General features: G+C 50.0%; 1 protein-coding gene across 4 annotated transcripts in view; it reads left to right on the forward strand.

Annotated features, from left to right (window-relative positions):
- The first annotated feature begins 2,249 nt into the window (after window positions 1-2,249).
- Window positions 2,250-18,841, forward strand: part of NLRX1 (NLR family member X1) — a 232,746-nt gene continuing 216,154 nt past the window's right edge. The window contains exon 1 of one of the 4 annotated variants that reach the window (XM_085645914.1): window positions 2,250-2,307. Coding sequence is in view for 2 of the 4 variants with exons in the window: in XM_085645912.1 (XP_085502038.1) it covers window positions 2,452-2,538 (87 nt within the window). In the remaining 2 variants the exon portion in view is untranslated. Of the gene's footprint in view, window positions 2,308-2,327; window positions 2,970-18,841 lie in introns of those variants that run through there. The other 3 variants (XM_085645912.1, XM_085645913.1, XM_085645915.1) reach the window with 3 other exon arrangements.

The raw sequence follows: 18,841 nt of genomic DNA on the forward strand, positions 1-18,841 counted from the left end.
GCATCTAAGATCAGAAAAAATTGCGGTCTCCTCGCCACAGGGCCCCGCAGCAGAGACGCCGAGATGCACCGGTGACATTTCTTTATTTCATCGCGCCGAGCTCTGAAATCCTCTCCTGAGCTGCCGTTTAATGAGATGGTGGAAATTCAAAGAGTCGGAAGTCGAGTCTTTGTCTGCCGAGTGTGGAGACTTTCTGTTCACAGCAAAGCATTTCAGCCGAGCTCAGGTCAGGTAAACAATGTCGGAGTCCAAATTAAGGGACATGCGCAGGTTTGCCGACATTCGTTATTTTATTTTTATATAGCCACCTCTGATGCTGAGAATGAAGTTACAGGTGAGGCTGTAATGTGCGGAGCTCCGTTCAGTCACACACCATTCTCCAAGAGTCTCGCTCCAGTCCACCTCCAGCCACCGCTTTCAAGCAACGAAGTTAAAGCAGATATTTCTAAGAAATAAGGTCTGCTGCTTGGGAATCTCTCGCTATGCAGCTTTACAAAGGGTAAGAAGTCTGCCATTGCAGAAGAAATGCAATGGTATGTATTTGTGTATTTAAGCCCAACTGGTGTCTCTTAGTTAGATGAAACATTTCTTGCTGTCTCAGAGTAAACATCTCAGAAATTCAATAAAAAAAACATTTGTCCGGAATCCAGTGAACCACCCACAAACTTCAGCAATCTTAACCAATTCAAAAAGATGGTCTAAGAAAGTAAATAAATAAATATGCATATTCACTTCAGGTGAGGGGAAGTCATGGTTCAAACTAATAGATGAATGCCACTAAAAATGTCCAACTGTGATTAGCGATGCAGGGTTAACTCGCTTTCAGATGCACTGCTCATGACCTAACAGACGGCACTAGTTACATCATCCATAATATTACTTCTGCCATCACATTTGATCTCACCATATACTTCTCTATGGATACACAATTGTTTGTATATGTGCCCTTATTTACTGATTTTACGTTGCAACAGTTGATGTTGTTCACCAAGGATATTGTGCTGCATAACTAAATACTTATGAGGGCCCAAAAGCGAGACCTATTGGCTTTGCCAATGCTTGTTTATTAGGCCAAAGATAGCAATGACATTACACAATGCCACACTCCACACTCAAATCCCGGAGAGGGCAGGAAATAGCCCCCCCTCACCCCTCCTCCCCCCACTCTTCCTCCTGAGCTGTGACAGTGTAATCACAGAGTGAAAGGTGTTGGAGAACTTTTTTAGTGTTTATAGCTTGGATCATAAAAAACTCTCACTTCACACTTTGTGTCTGTGTAATTTTTAACACTTACACATCTTCTTCACTACACTATTTATCACTACTTTGAAGACCTCGCAGGCCGGTCTCTTCCTCTGATATTTACAATCTAACAAGTGGTCGAGAAGGCCCGTTATTGCAATAGGTCTCGCATTTGCGAGAGTTTAAGCTATTAGTATTGTCAGTGCTTAATTTGAGCCGGAGCTTTCCGGTGCTGGGCACCGGCACTTAATTGGTTTTCGGTGCTCGGCACCAGCACCTAATTGTCAACACTACACTTAGGGCAGTCTGCCACAAGGTGGCGCTGCTCATGTAATTTAGAGAGGAGCAGTATTACAGCTGTTTAGGGGAACAATATACATTAAAAAAATTACTAATACCTACTTTCCCAGGCATTCCTGTAGCTTAGGGGACCTGGAATAATCTTTACTGTCGCATTTACATGCAAGAGAGCAGGTTAGTAGTAGTTTTGGCAGCGATGACAGGGGCGATGGGTGGTGCAAGCTGCTGTGGCCTCCTGGTCAGAGCTCTGGCACTTAATATTTTACAAATTAAGCACCGAGTATTGTAAATAACAATGCCTTTTATTTATGTTTTAAAACCTAAAACATAATTAAAAGGCATTGTCATTTACAATGCAGTATCTCAAACTCGCCTGAATGCGAGACCTATCGCATTGCAAATGCTTGTTTGTTTATGTGCAGTTTTTATATAGCACGAATTCGGCGCGAAGGTATTGGGGCGCTTTACTGAAAGCGTACAGCGAGAGAGGCCCCTACTTTACGGCCCAGTGGTACTGTCGGAATGGGAATCAGAGGATTTTAGTTTGCAGGTTTGAGCCACGCCCTTAATGATGTAGGCCACGTCTATTGGGAAGGGTTAGTAGCCACGCGCCTGAGGGCACGCCTCTTAAAGAGTCCTACTTAATAAAGCCTGCTTGGCACTACATTAAAGCAAGGGGGGGGGGGGCTGCAGCGCTGTCTTGGCGAACTAAAAGACAGCACTATATACTTAACATCCAGTGGAAGGAGGAGCCATAAACCTAGGGTAAGGAGGAGCCGCGAGCCTGGCATACAGACAGCAGGGGGAGCTTAGTATTTTGCAGCGGGTCCCGCCCTCGTGCCAGAGGCAAGAGGAGGAACCTTTATTCAGGAAGTTGGCTGAGGCAGCCCAGCAGGCGGAGGAGCCCAAATGCCATCCCGGTCCGGGGGGGTCATCCTCCTGAGAGCAAGTGGAGCCGGTGGGGGAAGGAGGAAGAGGCAGACGAAGGAGTCACTGGTAAAGTTATGGTTCCATCTCAAAGTCCTTCTCGTCAGTGCCCGCCCCGCCAGCTGCAGACTTTGCTGCCTGATGCCCGCATCACCTGCCGTTCCGGTGAATGCTGATCCTGCGTATTAATGCCCGGGCTCGAGCTCATAAGTTTCCCAGATCCATGCCTGAGCCGCCGTTACAGTCTATTTCTTACATTCGAAGGTTTTTATTCCTGAATTTGTTAGACAAATAAGACAAATCCGCGAGTGTAAGCAAACCTGGCCTGTGCGCGCTATTAACACTCGAATGAGGGAGGCTAGGAGCCCTGTGCTGGCCCACCCGCTGATGCCCATGGCACCTGGTGCTGCCAGTCCTGCCTGCTGATCCAGTCCTGCTTGCGGATGCCAGCCCTCCTTGCTGATGCCAGGCCTGCTTGCTTATACCTATCCGCCCAGCTGGTACTTGCCTTTCTACTGATGCTTATGCGTGACTGTCCTGTCTGTTACCTGCTAATTTCCGTCTGATGGTGACCGTCCTTTCTGTGAATGCCTGACCTTCCTGCCTGATAATGCCGTCCTTCTTGTTCATTCATGTTAAGCCTGTTCGTGCCTGCTCTGTTCTGGAATCCCTGCGCTACCTGGTGATGCTCGCCCCATCTGATAATTGCTGGCAGTGCCAGTCCTGTCTGCAACCCCCGGCATGCCTGATAATGCATGTTCAGCTCGATAATGCCCGCCTGCCCAGCTCGCCCTTGAGGTTTAAGTACTGTACAGGGTTTCTAATTTTGGAAGTGGGCGGTTGAGCTCGGCTGGTGGCCTGACACGCTTGTAAAAAGTTATGGGAGGCGTTCTATCTGCGTCTGTGGGAGGGAGAATCCACAGCAGGGGGTGGGCCATTTCCTGCAGTGCTATAAAGCCCGCAAAGCTGAGTAGAAGCAGCCAAGCAGGCCCAGTGTCTCAAATCATGGGAACCGGAGGCTGCGTAGTCTATCACCTTAACCTGTGATCTGCCTTGCTCCCCCGTGGCACTGCCGGCCCCGTCTTGCCACATCTACCCGACTCTACACGGTCTCCAGCCTTCCCCATGTCTGCTCAGTGCTGCTGCCTCCCCGATGGCTCCACTTCTTAGCCAGTCTGCCCATTCCTTCACCTCATTACGCTCCGATGCTAAAAGGTTTCCAGCTTTACCTCTCTGGACTCAATCCTGTCGCCACCTTTCTCACCAAGTCTTCGACAGCTCGCCCTCTGGCATGCCTTTCTGCGCCATCATTGCTAATAAATGCTCTGCAGCTTTACCCCTGCTTACTCTGTGCCCTCCTTTGTCAGTCATTTGCATTACAGGTGGGGACGGTGGCCTCGGGAGGTGGGGTAGAGTTAACCCTTTCCTGCATGTTTGGTCTCCAGATTTGCCCCAGCTTAATATGTAGGATTATGAATCTAAAGTTTCTTGGTTATAGGTTATCACTTGGCTTTCACTTCGTACACTTTTTACTTGTCCATTGTGGCAAATTTGTTTTCGGAGATTTCCTCACAAACTTAAAATAGAAGGTCTCTCTCTTTTGCCTGGATTTTTAGTTGTGTGATTTTTTTAAGGTGCCTGACTTGTAGGTTCCCAGGTCCTCTCTGGTTCAAGTTTCAGGAGTTGGAGCTGTAAGGGTGGGCATTTTCCTTTTCTGATGTGGAAACACCTAGGCAAGTTTGGGAGGGAGGGGGGAAGCAGGCCACTGACAAGATTATTGTGTGTAAAAGGCCGCTTTATTGGAAACAGGTGCACATTACAAATTTAATTCCTTGGCCGAAACGCCTTCCAAAACTAGGCCTCACTAAATATAACATGCCTAGCCCCCGCCCCCCGCCCCCTCCCCTAAATACCTTCGAGCCCGCCCCCGCCCGTACATTACAACATTACAACAATATAAAACATTATAAAACATTCTAAAACATTACACTCCTGTATAACCCCCCAACCATCTCTAAATCCAAACCTTCTGTTAACCAAAACTCCCCTGCCTGCCCCTTTTCAGCTATCGGCCCCCAAAGTGTGTAACCGAACTAAACTTACCAAACTAACCTTTCCCTGTCGATAACCCCAACTCAACCACAATAACTCCACCAACCTCCGGTAAAACTGACCAGAAATCACCATAACCCCCGCCACCCAGAAAGAGGGGGGCGGTGCAACTACCCTCCCCTCTTTCTGCCCCCCATCAAAAAAGGCTTTAAACACAACGAGCCTGATTCTGCCCACTCAAGCACCGAGACAAGACCTCCCTGAGCTCCAACAAGTAAAGATCCATGCCCAACCTCGACAAATGGACCCCATCTCCCCGAAAAAACTCTACCGCCTCAAAGCGGATATCTTTGTGGGTAACTCTCCCAAAGCCCAAATCTCGACAACACCTGGAGATCTCCAAATTCACTTTCCTCCGTGACCTATCGATCGCCCTGGGCTTCAAAGCCTCTCTCCACACCCTCCGCGGGACCAATTCTGTCCAGAGGACATGACAACCAGACCAATGCTCCTTCAGCAACGCCAAGTCTCTTTTCATGGCCCGCAACAATACCACCCCTTTCACACTACAAAGATCATTCTCCCCCAAGTGAATTAAAAGAATATCCGGGCATTGCCCCTTCACCATGGCTTTATTCAGACAGGGGATCAGCTCCCTCCAAAGCATCCCCCCCCTTTCCCTTCCATACCAATCGAAAAAGGCTGCTGTTGAAACCCAAACTCCCCCCAAAATAACTTTTGCACGCCTGAACGTGCGCCCACTTGACGAAGGAGTGCCCCACAATCCACACCGTCAATTCCCTCGCGTGTGGCCCGGCCACCGAACCTGAAATGAAAAACAAATATGAGACTCACATCAAAGCAGTGGACGCAGGCGCCGAAGGAGGATTTTCCCTCACATATTTGTGAAAGCAGGAAGATGACCAACGCCCCAAGCGCATTATATCGCCTTGTGACCAACCCCGGTTATGCGCCTCAGTCGCTGCCCCAATCCTGAAAGAATGTGTCCCAAAGTGATTTCCATCCAATCCCAACTGCTGTAACCCTTTACGCAGGACCATACGCAGCTGGTAGTCAGAGACGCGCGCCCCATCTATGTGTTGAAAAACTAACTCGCCCCCATCCCCCCCTGAGAGCGTCTTCCATTGCCTCGCCCAGCGCAGCGGACATGTGCAACTAGGGGATCCTGCCTCTAACCAAACCCCCTTCTGATCTGTTTTGGAACTGGACAACCAAACGTGTACACCTGTGTCCGATAAGAAAACATCCTGCCAACAAATACCCCGCTTCACCTTAGTCCCCAGAAGCTCCGAAACACGGAAAGCTCCAAAAAACATGAAAACCATAAGGGTAGAAAACAATGAAACTTCAAAATCATCTGTGCAAACTGCAGGCAACACAGCCAACAGACGAGCCAGCGTCTGCCAGGAAATCGGCAAACGGGACACCCCAGTACCACCCCGTTCCCTCGCCCAACCTTCAAGCATCCTGCGTCCTATCTCCCCAGCAGACGGGGCATAACCCCAAAAAAGCTTCCCCCATGAAGGCAACCACTGCCAGTTTCCCTGCAATGGTGACTCGTGACAGACCCTTCTCAATGAGGTCAAGGATAAAATGAACCACATCCTCTGAACTGCGCCCCGGCTCTTCCCTCCGACAAGCTCCTGAAGACAAAAATTCCTTCCATGCCAATGTATACGCCGTACGCGTGGAAGCCGACAAGGAACCTACCACCAGTTGAAACACCCTGCATTGCCGACCGCCCAGAGTTGCTCCGGCATCGGGGTCGGTGTCCTGTCCGCCTCTTTGGCCAGCCCATGGAATCTCCCCCACTGTGAACGAGACAAAGCATCCGCAATGTCATTGTCCACACCCGGCACGTGCAAAGCCCTGAATGAGATGTCATAGCGCAAACAGCCCAGCACAAACACCCTCAGCAACTTCAAAATCTGCTCATCCCTGGCCGATTGTCTATTGACTATTTGCACCACTGCCATGTTGTCCACACGGAAAAGCACCCTCTTGTGTTCCAGCTCTTTGCCCCAAATGGTCAAAGCCACCAACAGTGGAAAAAGTTCCAAAAAGGCAATGCTCCGCCCACTATTCTTCCACTCCTGTGGCCACTGCTCTGCACACCAATGCCCCTGCCAGTAAATGCCAAAACCCTCACTGCCCGCTGCATCTGAAAACAGCTGCACATCCCACTGTACATCCTCGTCCCTGCCCAAAGGCACCCCCTTAAATGAGTGTAAGAAAAAGGACCACATCCGCAGATCCTCCTTCACTCCTGCCGACAAGCGCACATGATGATGAGGCAGGTGCCGGCCTGCTAAAGCCCGGCCCAGGCGCCGACAAAAAGTCCGCCCCGCCCGAACCACCCTACAAGCAAAGTTCAGATGGCCTAGCAGCACCTGAATCTCCTTCACCGTCACCTTCGGTCGTGCGAACATCTCGTCCAGCAACACCAACATTTTGGATTTCTTATCCGCGGGCAACCGAGCCTGCATCGCAACTGAGTCAAGTTCAATGCCCAGGAATGAAATGACAGTATCTGGCCCCATTGTTTTCTCCGGAGCCAAGGGCACCCCCAAGTCCTCCATAAGCTCCTGAAACGACTCCAGCGCCCGCCGGCACTCCGAAGAGCCCGGGGAGCCCACAAAAAAGAAATCATCCAAATAATGTGTGACCCAGCTGTGACCAGTGCGATGCGTGAAAAACCACTGCAAGAAAGTGCTGAAAAGCTCAAAAAGAGCACATGACACCGAGCAACCCATAGGTAGCGCCTTATCCACATACCATTCACCCTCAAATTGTATGCCCAACAAAGGCCAGTCGTCCGGATGAACCGGGAGCAGCCGGAAAGCCGACTTAATATCGCACTTAGCCATCCCTGCAGCTGCGCCCGCGGCCACAACCAGTGACATGGCGACGTCAACTGAGGAGTATGACACCGAAGCAGCGTCTTCATCGATAAAATCATTGACTGACGACCCTTCCGCCCATGACAAATGCTGAATCAGCCGAAACTGCCCTTCCTCTTTCTTGGGCACCACACCAATAGGGGAAATGATCAGATTAGGAACTGGCCACTCTCCAAACGGGCCTGCCATCCTCCCCTCATGCACTTCTTTACGCAATTTTTCCCTTACCACCAGCTTGTGCTCTGATGCGGATTTCAAATTATCCGCCCACCGTCTCTGCCGGGGCCCGTGGTACCCCAAATGAAAACCCCCCCTGAAACCATCCAAAAGAGTCTGCTTTGCCACCAAGTCCTCGTAGCTACCCAATGCATCCTGTAGCCGATCCAATTTAATTGGTGTAGGAGCCCTTTGGCCCAGAACCCTGTGCGCCCCTACCCCCTCGCCCACCCTGTGACTGCTGCGCGCCGCCCGACATCCCTGCACCTGCTTGCTGCCCTCCTGATGGCCGGACTCCCCAGCAGTTAACGAGGGAGTGCCGCTTGCCGCACTTAGAACACTCGTGTCTGTATTTACAATACTCCCGCGTGCACAGGCCCTTGTTGAAATCCCAACAAGCCCCGACCCCAGACTGTGATGCGGCTGAGCCTCCCACCCCACCCCGGGTGGGCTTTCCCTGAAAGGGCCGGTAAACCAGCGGCAAACCACTAGCCGTAAAAATCGTCTTACCCCCTGGCGCGGCCCCCATAGTATGTTGCCACAAGTCATTATCCAGCTCACCCCATTTAGCTTCCGAATCCCAAGCCATACGGGCCCGAAATTCCTCGTCATATTGAGCCCAAGCATAACCAGTACCAGTGAGTTGAGCCTTTCGTATAACGTCCATATACTTAAATATGGCTACGCAGCGCTCGGGAAACTTTTCGCAGTAGACACTAGCATAAATTAGGAACGCCGCCGTCCAATTCTCTATCGTCAGCGGCACCTTAGGGCGCTTGGCCAACTCGTATTCCTCCTCTTTCGAACCCTCCTTGGACCTCACCTCCCTGTGCAATAGCTTCAGAATCTCTACATATTCACCCTTCCAAATACGCTCTTTTGTAGCCAGCATCAAATGCGCCCCCAGGGGCTTAGTCACCCCCATATACGGGAGCTTCTTGATCTTCAATTCCTTGCTCTGCGGCTTCTCCTTCCCATCGCCTGCCTCTACCTGAGACCCACTCTCCACCTTGGTCCCCGACAATGTTCCCTCTGTCCCCGTGCCAACCCCCGTGTCCTTCACATACTTGCCTCTATATAATCTCCCCTCCGACACACCCCCACCCCCATCCTCCCCAGACCCCACAGACACCATAATAGGTTTGGCCTGTGTTTTCGCGCTCTCACCTGGCTCTAAAGAGGGTGTGCGGACCGACTCCGACCGCTTCACCGCCCGTGCCGAAGAATCCCTTGGAGGATGCGCCCTCGCTGACGGGCCGTGCTCTCCTGCCGATTTCACCACCACGGACTGTGCAATGGGTGCCACACCCGGAACCTGAAACAGACTACGAGAAGCATGAGAGTGTCCCCCCACCTCATCACCCCGTATCTCCCCTTCCTCGGGGCTGTCCTCGTCATAGTCGAGCAGTAATGGCTCCTCCACCATCAGCGCCTCCTCAGCAAAATCCACCACTCGGGCCTTACCGGACCCTACATTAGCACCAGCGGCCTCCATGGCCTTATAACCACTTTGCGGGGGAGCCGACTGTACTCGCCGGTCCTCCCCTCTACCACGCTTAACACAAACATCCATTTTATCAGAAAAGTCCATCCACCTTGAACGCCGTGACGTTGGGGCCAGCGAGGTCGCGCCTGACCTTCGTGAGCTGGCCGCGGCGGGATCCCCCGCCGGTACGGAATGTGCCGCGCCAGGCCTCATCCTCCCTTCTCCTCGGCGATATTGGGCCGCACCTCGCCCTACCGAGTCTGCTGCTCTGCTACCTGACCTATCCTGAAAAGAAAAAGTTTGGACTGGTGTGCCGGGAGACATGAAACTAACAGCCTCCCGCGACCCGATACCGCTCGACAAACCCGCGCCTGATATAGCCCCTCCATACACACCCGCTCGCCCTACCCCCCGAGCTGCGACGGCCCCATCTCCTCCTCGTCCCCGCTCCATTCCAACCTAGCGTGCCCCAAAACGGACGCCGAGACCCCGCCATACTCCTCCCCCAAAGATAGCGACCTACCCGACCTCCTCCTGGCACGACTGCTCGCCCCATAAACCACCCTCTCCTTGGCACCCCCCACCCTGTCCTGCCCCCGCGCGCCTGACCAACCCACCGCACCGTCCTCATTACGACCCCGGACACCTTCGGCCCAGGAGGGAAAAATGTCCAAACCTTCGCCTTCCAAACCCCCCCCAGACGCTTCACTATCCCCCCCCAAACCACCCATCCCCTCCCACTCCCCCTTTGCCATCCCTCCCCCCAAACTCCTCACCCGCCGAAAGCCAAGCCGCCCCTCCCTGGTCCAGTAACTGTGCGGAACTCCCCCACTCCGACACCTCCTGCATCCTCACCTCCTGCGCCGAGCACCACCCCTCCACCTGCGCCCATTCACCTTCGCCCATAGAGCTCTCCCCCACAGAACAACCCACACCCCCCAACGAAGAACCCGGCGAAAACAATAACGGGCTGCTAGGCGCTGCCTCACCACACCCCCTGAGCCTCACGGCAGGGCAACCCGCCTCAGCATACCTCAAACCACCCCTCCTATCTGGCACCCGCGTCCCGAACCGCTCGAAACCTGCCTCCAACCCTCCCGCGCTTCCCGCAACAAAAGAAGAATCCCCGGAACCAAAACTCGCTGGCCCGACCCACGGATCTGCCCCATGCTCGAGCCCCGCCACCTGCGCCACAACCGCCGGCCCGCCCACACTCGTGACAGCGCTCCCCACCCTCGCGCTACATGACGCTACCTCAGGCACAGACGCCGAGCGCCTCTTCAAGCCGCGCCCGCCTCCGCGCTTAGCCCCCACCGCGGGGGAAGACAGGGAACGCTCCGCCGAACCACTGGCACCGAAACCGATCCCCGCTGCATTGCCAGCACCCGCTTCCCCCAAAACCTTCGCCCGACCGGCCTGGCCATAACGAGCGGGGACCGCTCTCCGCACGCGCGGACGTCCCCGCTCACTCACCGTTAATTGCTGCGACCGCTTCGGAGACGTACACGCTGCCACCGCAGCCGCCACTCCAGCCGAGGCCTGCCGCGGGGGACGCGACGGCCCCGCCACCTCTCCGATGACCAAATCCATCCGACCAGCCTCCGACAGAAGCCTGAGAGCCTCCAACACTCTATAGTCCTGGGACGCCATCGCAAACCAGACCCAATAAAACTAACACTGCTGACAAGAACAAAAAACACGACACTATCCTAGCTCCCGGCCACCAGGTCACCAAACCTAAAATGGTGGCCGGGGGCGGGCGCCCAAGGTATTTATACCTGCGCAACATTTCGTTACATTTGGGCTCTAATTGGGCTGCATTTGGGCTACATTTTCCCTACCGGCAAGCCCAAATTCAAAACGGCCGCGCAGGGCCAGCAAACCCCTCCCTCCACACGCCCCCTCCCAAACTGCCCGGGGGTGGGGACTCCCTGCGGTCGCCTTCCCCCCCCAAGCCCCCCTTCCAAGGCTGTCAAGAAACGACATATCTTCCTATTGACCTGTTGATCATTTTTCAAAAGGCTTGTGGGCATGGAAACCTCTCTAAATCCTGTTGAAAATATCCCCATTTTCCATACGTTGTTAGCCTGTGGAATATTTTTCCATATGCATGTAGCAGACTTTTGGTTTGCCGAAATGACCTGTTTTCCGTATAAGTTCAGAAGCCTGTTGAGAAATGTTCCTGTTCCCCAAAGGCAACCAGCTTTTTCATACTTTTGGGAAACGTTCTCTGTGGGTGGTCGGTAAAACAATATGTATTTTCTTAAGAGGCCAGCGAAGATTTGAGGACCTCGTCATCCTCCCACAGGCCACTAACCAGTGTCCCCTGATATAAGGGGCATCTGGCCTATAGAGGAAAGCTCTGTATTTCAGTCCAGGAAATTTATACTCAGAAACATTTCCCAGGGGCCAAACAAGTATGGTCTGTAGTGTGACCAAGGGTCGCATTAATACCAGCAGTGGGGGGATGAGGAAAGTGGGGATGTATGGTGGACGTAGGGTGAACAATCATATCCGCAGTGTGGACTGTATAAGTAGTGGTGTTCTTGCGAGGGTTTCATTCTACACTGTTTAATGGAAGCCCTAGTGTCTAGAAGAGACATATATTTGACTGTGTTATGCTGTACCTGACTTGCAGTCCCTCTAATGCACCGTTGAGTAGGCCTTCTCTGCTTTCTATTGCTATATTTAGTGAGTCAAGTGTACGACGAAGTAACTTGATTATTGAATTGGAACTTGGAAAAGATCTTGGGCCTTACAATCTCCCAATGACTTAAGTCCAGTGCTCCCAAACTTTCTAGAGCCATGACCCGCTTTTTAGAAGGACAAACTTTCATGGCCCACCTTGCTTTAATGGACTTGAGGTGGGGCATTTTTTTTAATGCAACTAAAGCATCGTTTAGTAGCATACCTTTTCCTAAAATGGCCACTTAGTGTGCACAGATGCACAGCTTTATTGATTAAACTGTAAAACACTCAAGTGATAATGTGTAGAAATCATCTGGTTTCTGTGAACATTTATCATTTCTGCATCACCAAGGGGCAGATTCCAATCCGGGAAAAAGGCTGTACAAATCGTTGTATGGAGCGTTTTTCCCGTACAACTCGTACCCGGTAAACTTTTCTTACAACCTATTCGTACAGAAAGCCTCTTTCCATACAAATCGTACAAAAGACCATACAGCTAAAATAAACCAACGATTCTGATCCGGAACAGCTTGCACGTGACGTCTATGTATTTAAGCAGCGGTTTCCAGCCCAGCAAGTACGATTCGCCTCTACGGCACTCCGTACGGCTCTTTTCTTATGGGAGCCAAAAACAGCTGTAAAAGCAGAGTCCCCAGGGGTATGAGTCGTACAGGCACCCACCCCCGTGCATTGTGTATGTACGGTGCGTACCCCAACATCGCGTATGTACTGTACATACCCCAACATCGCGTACCCCAACATCGCATACCCCAACATCGTGTATGTACGCACCGTACATACATGATGTTGGGGTACACGATGTTGGGGGTACGCACAGTACATACGCGATGTTGGAGTACGCGCCGTACATACACAACGCACGGGGGTGTATGCCTGTACGACTCATACCCCTGTACGACTCGCACCCCGGGAACAACTTTTCCCGGGATACGAGTCGTACAAAGTTTGCTTCGTAGCGGGTAATGGCATTCCCCGTGTACGGGACGTTTTCCGTCCAAATTGGAAAGCCGGTCCGGATCGTACTAGTACGGTTGGACTGCATTTTTACAATTTGTACGGAAAAGTGTCCGGGTCCATCTGGTACAACTTTTCCCGATCCGATTTGTAAGGATCGGGCCGATCCGTACAAATCGGATCGGGAAAAGTTGTATTTGTCCCATACGAATCGTACTTCACGGGTCGGACGGGACTTGTGCGATTTGTATGGAAAAATTTACCGATACGAGTCGGACGGGAAAAAAAAAATACAGGATCGGAATCGGCCCCCAAGTGTCTTGACTTGTTTTGATCCTATCAAAACCTGTGCTTCCATCACATTTCAGAATTCCAAAAAATATGCTTCATTTTTGCTTTCCCAACTGCTGAATGCATAGGTGGCATTTCGAGGTATTTTCATTTTATTGTGTGTTACAAAAATGGCTCTGTGTGCAAGATAGTTATATAATTCACTTTGCTTTTCTTTCTCTGACTTCTAAGTGATAGGAGTTTGTAAACACCAATTCATGTTAACAAAATAAGCAATAATTAGTTAGAAGACAGTCTGACATTTGATCTCTTCCTTTGAACTGCAGCAATTGTGTCAAGATAAAACACTGCTTTAGTCTGTTATCTGCAAACATCAGGAGTGCTTTGAAACAGGCTCAGTTAAGTGAGTACTAAAAAACCTTCACAGAGATCCCCTTGCAAGATGTGCAATTCTCTGAAGAGCGCAGATACAAACACCTACCATCCGCCACCAGACATGGGTCAGTGGGAACGTGTTAGCTATGGCACTAGGAGACTTTACATTTTATCCTGGCTTTACCACTTTGCCAAAATATGTTGGTTGTGAACTCTTAATTTAAAGTTGGGACCAGTTCCACAACACATTGGTATTTCTTTGGCAAGGGTAGCCAATACTGACGAGTACCATCATAGGAACCACTCACACTCCAGTTGTTGGGTAATGAGCAAGAATATTGTTTTTTATTAATCCCAGCCTCCCCTTTTGTTAAATTGTGTGCTCTTGATTTTATGAACATATTTCTCTGCTCCTTATTTTTGAACAGAGATAGGAAGAACTAAACACTAGTAGTAAACATGTAGTAAGAAAACAGGGATGTAATCCAACAATCATCTGATTTTAACTGTGAGGCTGGAACACCTAGTTTCATTGTCCAGTTTGTTTAATGGAATCATGCCCTTCCTATGGGTCTAACTCCTTAGTGCTGTTATGGGAGAGGGGTGGGTGAGCCACAGAAGGCTAATGCAAGCTCTAGATGTGTGGCTCTGGCTAAGTTTGAGGTTCTCTTTAATCTTTGAGCTACAAAATGATCCAAGCCTTCGTGTGGCTTCTGTCTGGCACCCACACTCTAAACTCGTGTCCTAAAAATAAGAAGCAAAGCATTAACTTGGTGAAAATGGGTGAGCGAAAGAGATACCCATTTAGTAACTGAATTGCACAATGTAAAACCTGAAAACATGGGGTCAATCCTGGCTTCCCCGCTTGACAAGATTGTGTAATCCTAATCCTTGGCAATTAATTTATTTCACTTTGGCTCCTTTTTCTTTAGGTAAATATAGCAGAGCAACTTGAAATACATGATGTCCACTGTACAAAAAGTCTCTTGTGTTTTGATTTATTAAATTATTATGTTGTTCCATTTATAATTACAACCTAGGCCTTCTAGAGGGTGTACATGACAACTAACTTACCTCTTGGTTTTCTAATGCCATTGTAGCCAGAGGCCTGGAAAGACATGAATGTTTCTAAAGTTCATGTTTGAAAACTGTCACTTCTAATAAATTCCACTCAATACAGTGATATAACCTGAAGTACTAACGTAAAACCCTTCCACGTGTTAGAGAAATGCACTTTTTTAATTTGAAGAGACTTTCTCCTATTTTTGCATTTCTCTTGTATGTTTTCTTAAAACATGAAGGTGATCCTAAAGGTGATTGGTGCAGGACACCACCCTTGCTTCCTTTCCTCAACTTTAGATTATGTGTAACTACAAGTTTGTCCGTTTAACATCTTTCTGAATGTTCGTGCTCAGTCAAGTGAAGAGCAGCCCACTGCTACTGTCCACCAGGGGCAGCATGTAAAGGTCGGGCAGGCCGCAAGCGGCCCAGGGGCCACATAGTGAGTATCCCAGCTTAAGGACAACCCTTGCTATATACCCATACCAAATAATTTTGTAAGGCTGAAAGCGGCATGTCATTAAAATTTGTAGAGTGCCTTCTGACACTGTTTGTTTTCTTGAATTGTCATCATCATAAAATAATTTACATTTTCCATATAAATAGGTCAGCACAATGAAATAACACTACAGGAAATTGGTCTTACATAATTTCGACGAACAGCTTTTCCATGACATAAACAATTCATATTAAAACGTCGCTTTTGAAAGCATCCTTCAGAAAGTTGCCTGCTTTAGTTGAATCTTTGTTTTCACGTTAAAAACAAGATCAGCTGTGTTCTCCTTTTATCCTGATACTTTCTATTTTAAACACTTGTCTCAAGTGTAGTTTTCTCTCATTCAAACATGGTCCGGATAATCGGATATGTCTCGGCTCCTCACAGCCTTGTTTAATCTGGGTCCCACTTTCAACACTGGACGAACATCGATTGGTGGGTATGGTTATGTGGTCTTTGTGGTTAATAGAGGTTTGTGAAGAATCTGGTTTGTTTAATAATGGTTTCTGTTGGTTCCTGTGAAGCATAGTTTGTTTCATGTTTAGATGCCTTTGCATAAGGACTTGGCTGTTTTCTGTTGCCCATAGTATGCAAATGTATCGTTGGCCAGGTAAATAATAATTATGTGGCGTTTTTCCTCATGTAACCATTTCCATGAGACGGCAGGCTTGCACATAGTTTCAGAAACCTACGCACGCCTGCACTGTTCCCTCATCTGAGACGAGCTGCACATCCTTCATAGAGTGAAACTCAGCCCTGTGGTTTGGGAACACTTCCCATTTCTTAGGAACCCGAGCGGCCTAATAACTTGCAGGCAGTTCGTGCGGGAGCCTTGTCTGCACGGTGCGGATTCGGCCAGGCTGGAACTGCCCCTATGTACTGACTGCCACTTTCAGGCTCTGCTCACATAGGCTGGGACACCAAATCATGCCCCGCAACTGCACAATTCACCTCATGGTACAGTGAGACCCCATAAAAAAGATGGAGGACCTAGGTACCCCTGCGGTTGAGGCTATACTCCTGACACCCTTGGATTAGGTATTTGCCTCCGGACCCTTTCAATGTAAAACCTGGCCATTCTGGAGAGATTTATGGTTTTAAACTAAATAAATACACCTATCTCTTCACACCAACCACTTGTGATGTCCCTTTTTAAAGAGTTTATTTGATCTGAGTGTGTTCCTAAAAGGAGGCCCCTCTCATCCCATGATGAGGATGCAGAAGGCCTACTGGGAAGGGTGACCTTAACTTCTAGCATTTGGGGTAAGGGGTTAGACATGAGTCGATAGACAATGTTTTATGTGTCATCCAATCTGAAGTAGAACAAGCATTGGCATAGCCAATCGGTCTCGCCTGTGGGACCGTATAAGTGTTTAGTTATCCAGCACAATATCCTTGGCGCAACAACATCAAGAGTTGCATGGCTAAACACTTATAAGGTCCCAAAGGCGAGACCTATTGGCTATGCCAATGCTTGTTTCGAGTGAGTGTGGTGGTGGTGGACGTGGTGGTGGTGGATGTGGTGGTGGTCGTGGTGGTGGTGGTGGTCGTGGTGGTGGTGGTGGTCGTGGTGGTGGTGGTGGACGTGGTGGTGGACGTAGTGGTGTGGGGGGATGGGGTGGATGTGGTGGTGGTGGGTGGTGGTGGTGGACGTGGTGGTGGACATAGTGGTGGTGGTGGACCTGGTGGTGGTGGACGTGGTGGTGGTGGACGGGGTGTTGGTGGTGGATGTCGTGTTGGTGGACATGGTGGTGGTGGTGGACATGGTGGTGGCGGTGGACGTGGTGGTGGTGGACGTGGTGCTGGTGGACGTGGTGCTGGTGGACGTGGTGCTGGTGGACATGGTGGTGGACGTGGTGGTGGACATGGTGGTGGTGGACGTGGTGTTCAAATAGCTGGTACATTTGCCGTTTGGATCCATACAGCATGGTGATACAGGACATTTGCTTCAACAAAACTTCCACTGTATGGGTGAAATATCGGATGCTATTTAAAAAGACACAATCAAATGAAACGCATTTCAAATATTTTGACTGTATGAAAAATTAAGGGCTTTCACTTTTAATTTCCCCAAAGGGAATTGATTAAAAAGTGCTGTCAGTAATAAAGTTAAATTGGGAAATCGGGGAGATGAGTCATCCGCAAGATGACAAAACAAGGAATGCGCGCGAGAGAGAGGGTGAGCAGGAGGTGAGCCCGGGAGTGGTGCGTGCGCGCGCAGTCTGCTCATTTTCAAGCACTGCACTCATGCTTGTGGCGCGCCTCTGGATGCTCCCGCAAGGTGGATGTCGTCACAAGCACGAGTGTGTGCTTGAAAATGAGCAGAGCGACGGCTAAAGGCCCTCCTATGCAGCGCATGCGCGCTGCGTAGGTGAGACCTAAAAACATAGACAGAAGGGCCAGGAGTGTGAGAGTGTGCTGCCACATGACCCAAGGCAACAAAAAGGCGAGGCTTCGCTTAATGTAAAACCTCCCACACAGCAGCTGAGAACAAGGGAATATCCTGAATCGAAGAAGGCCTGCGGTGCACAGGCAGCAGAGCAGCAATGGGATTGATGCGGGCACCGAGCTTTCCTCAAAACACTCTGCGTTTTAAGGGAGGAAGAGGAGGTCCTGGGGCCAGAAGATGGGGAACATCTGGGGTAAACCCGGAGTTCAACTCAACACTGAAGAGGAATAAAGTCCAACTGCTTTTAGTAGCTGCCTGAGGTTTTCACTGCTTGTTGCGCCATGTCTTGAGGTGAGCACGTGAAAGCAAAAGCATCAACAGGTGACTCGTATATTATTGAAATGTTTATCTGAAGGAAACATTTAAAACAAACATTTCATTTGAAATATGCTACCGATTCACTTGGGAAGAAAGCACATACGTGACCTAGTGAGATGACATTCTTTCCATGTGCTGTACATTCAGAACGTAAACCCCCCCCTTCCCTCAGTACTTGACACGCCCTGGAACCCTCCCCTATGATGCTCCTGCTGATTTAGCTCATGTCCCTTGCAGTTCTGCATCGCACTCAGCTGCTTTCCAGACAGAATTACGCCATATATATATGCATCTGCTGTTTGCTTGGGGTCTCGGAATGTAGTACATAGTAACCACCTGCCTAAACATATGCTTATCATTTCTGGCCAGTTTGTTGTAACCATTTGCTTATCAAGGAGTGTGGCCGTCCACTGAGGAGCCCTACTGGGCAGTGCCTGGCAGCTCTGTTATTTGTGTTAGTTAAAGATCGCCCAGGACCGGCTACAGCACAACTTCGAGCTTTACACACAAACCCAGCAACCCCAGTGCCAACAACCGCTGGAACGAGAGCTTGTTTGCCAGATGTCACAACCCAGGTTGCTGTGATGTATTGTATCTCTATTCCCTCATCTGCCACCGATTCTCCTATGTGTTAAGATCTTCCTGTCATTCAGGCGCGCCTCTGTAGAATGTCCATGCTTTCAACATTCTACTGAGTTGACTGTGCATTCGAGTCCTGTCAGTTGGGCGGCTGCTGGCTGAAAGATGAGGAGCGCTGATGCTATGAGCTAATAGAATAAACTTGTCAAATCTAGTTTGATTTTGTGTCATGTTGTGATTACAACATGTTGTTCGCGACGAGTTTCAGTCAGCGGAGCACATAGCCTACAGCGGAGAATCTATGCGTGCTGTGGCTACACTGCGGTGTGAGAAGACGCCTGAGGTGAAAGTTCATTTGCCTGGAGAGAACACCTTCTTTACTGGGACCGTGAGTAAGTGAAGCGATTAGAGGTGCGGAAGAGTGTTAACTGGTGCAGGGTGAGAAGACGATTGAAGTAAACCCCGAA

This window comes from Triturus cristatus, chromosome 3_1 (assembly GCF_964204655.1).
Source record: "Triturus cristatus chromosome 3_1, aTriCri1.1, whole genome shotgun sequence".
Taxonomy (NCBI): Eukaryota; Metazoa; Chordata; class Amphibia; order Caudata; family Salamandridae; genus Triturus; species Triturus cristatus.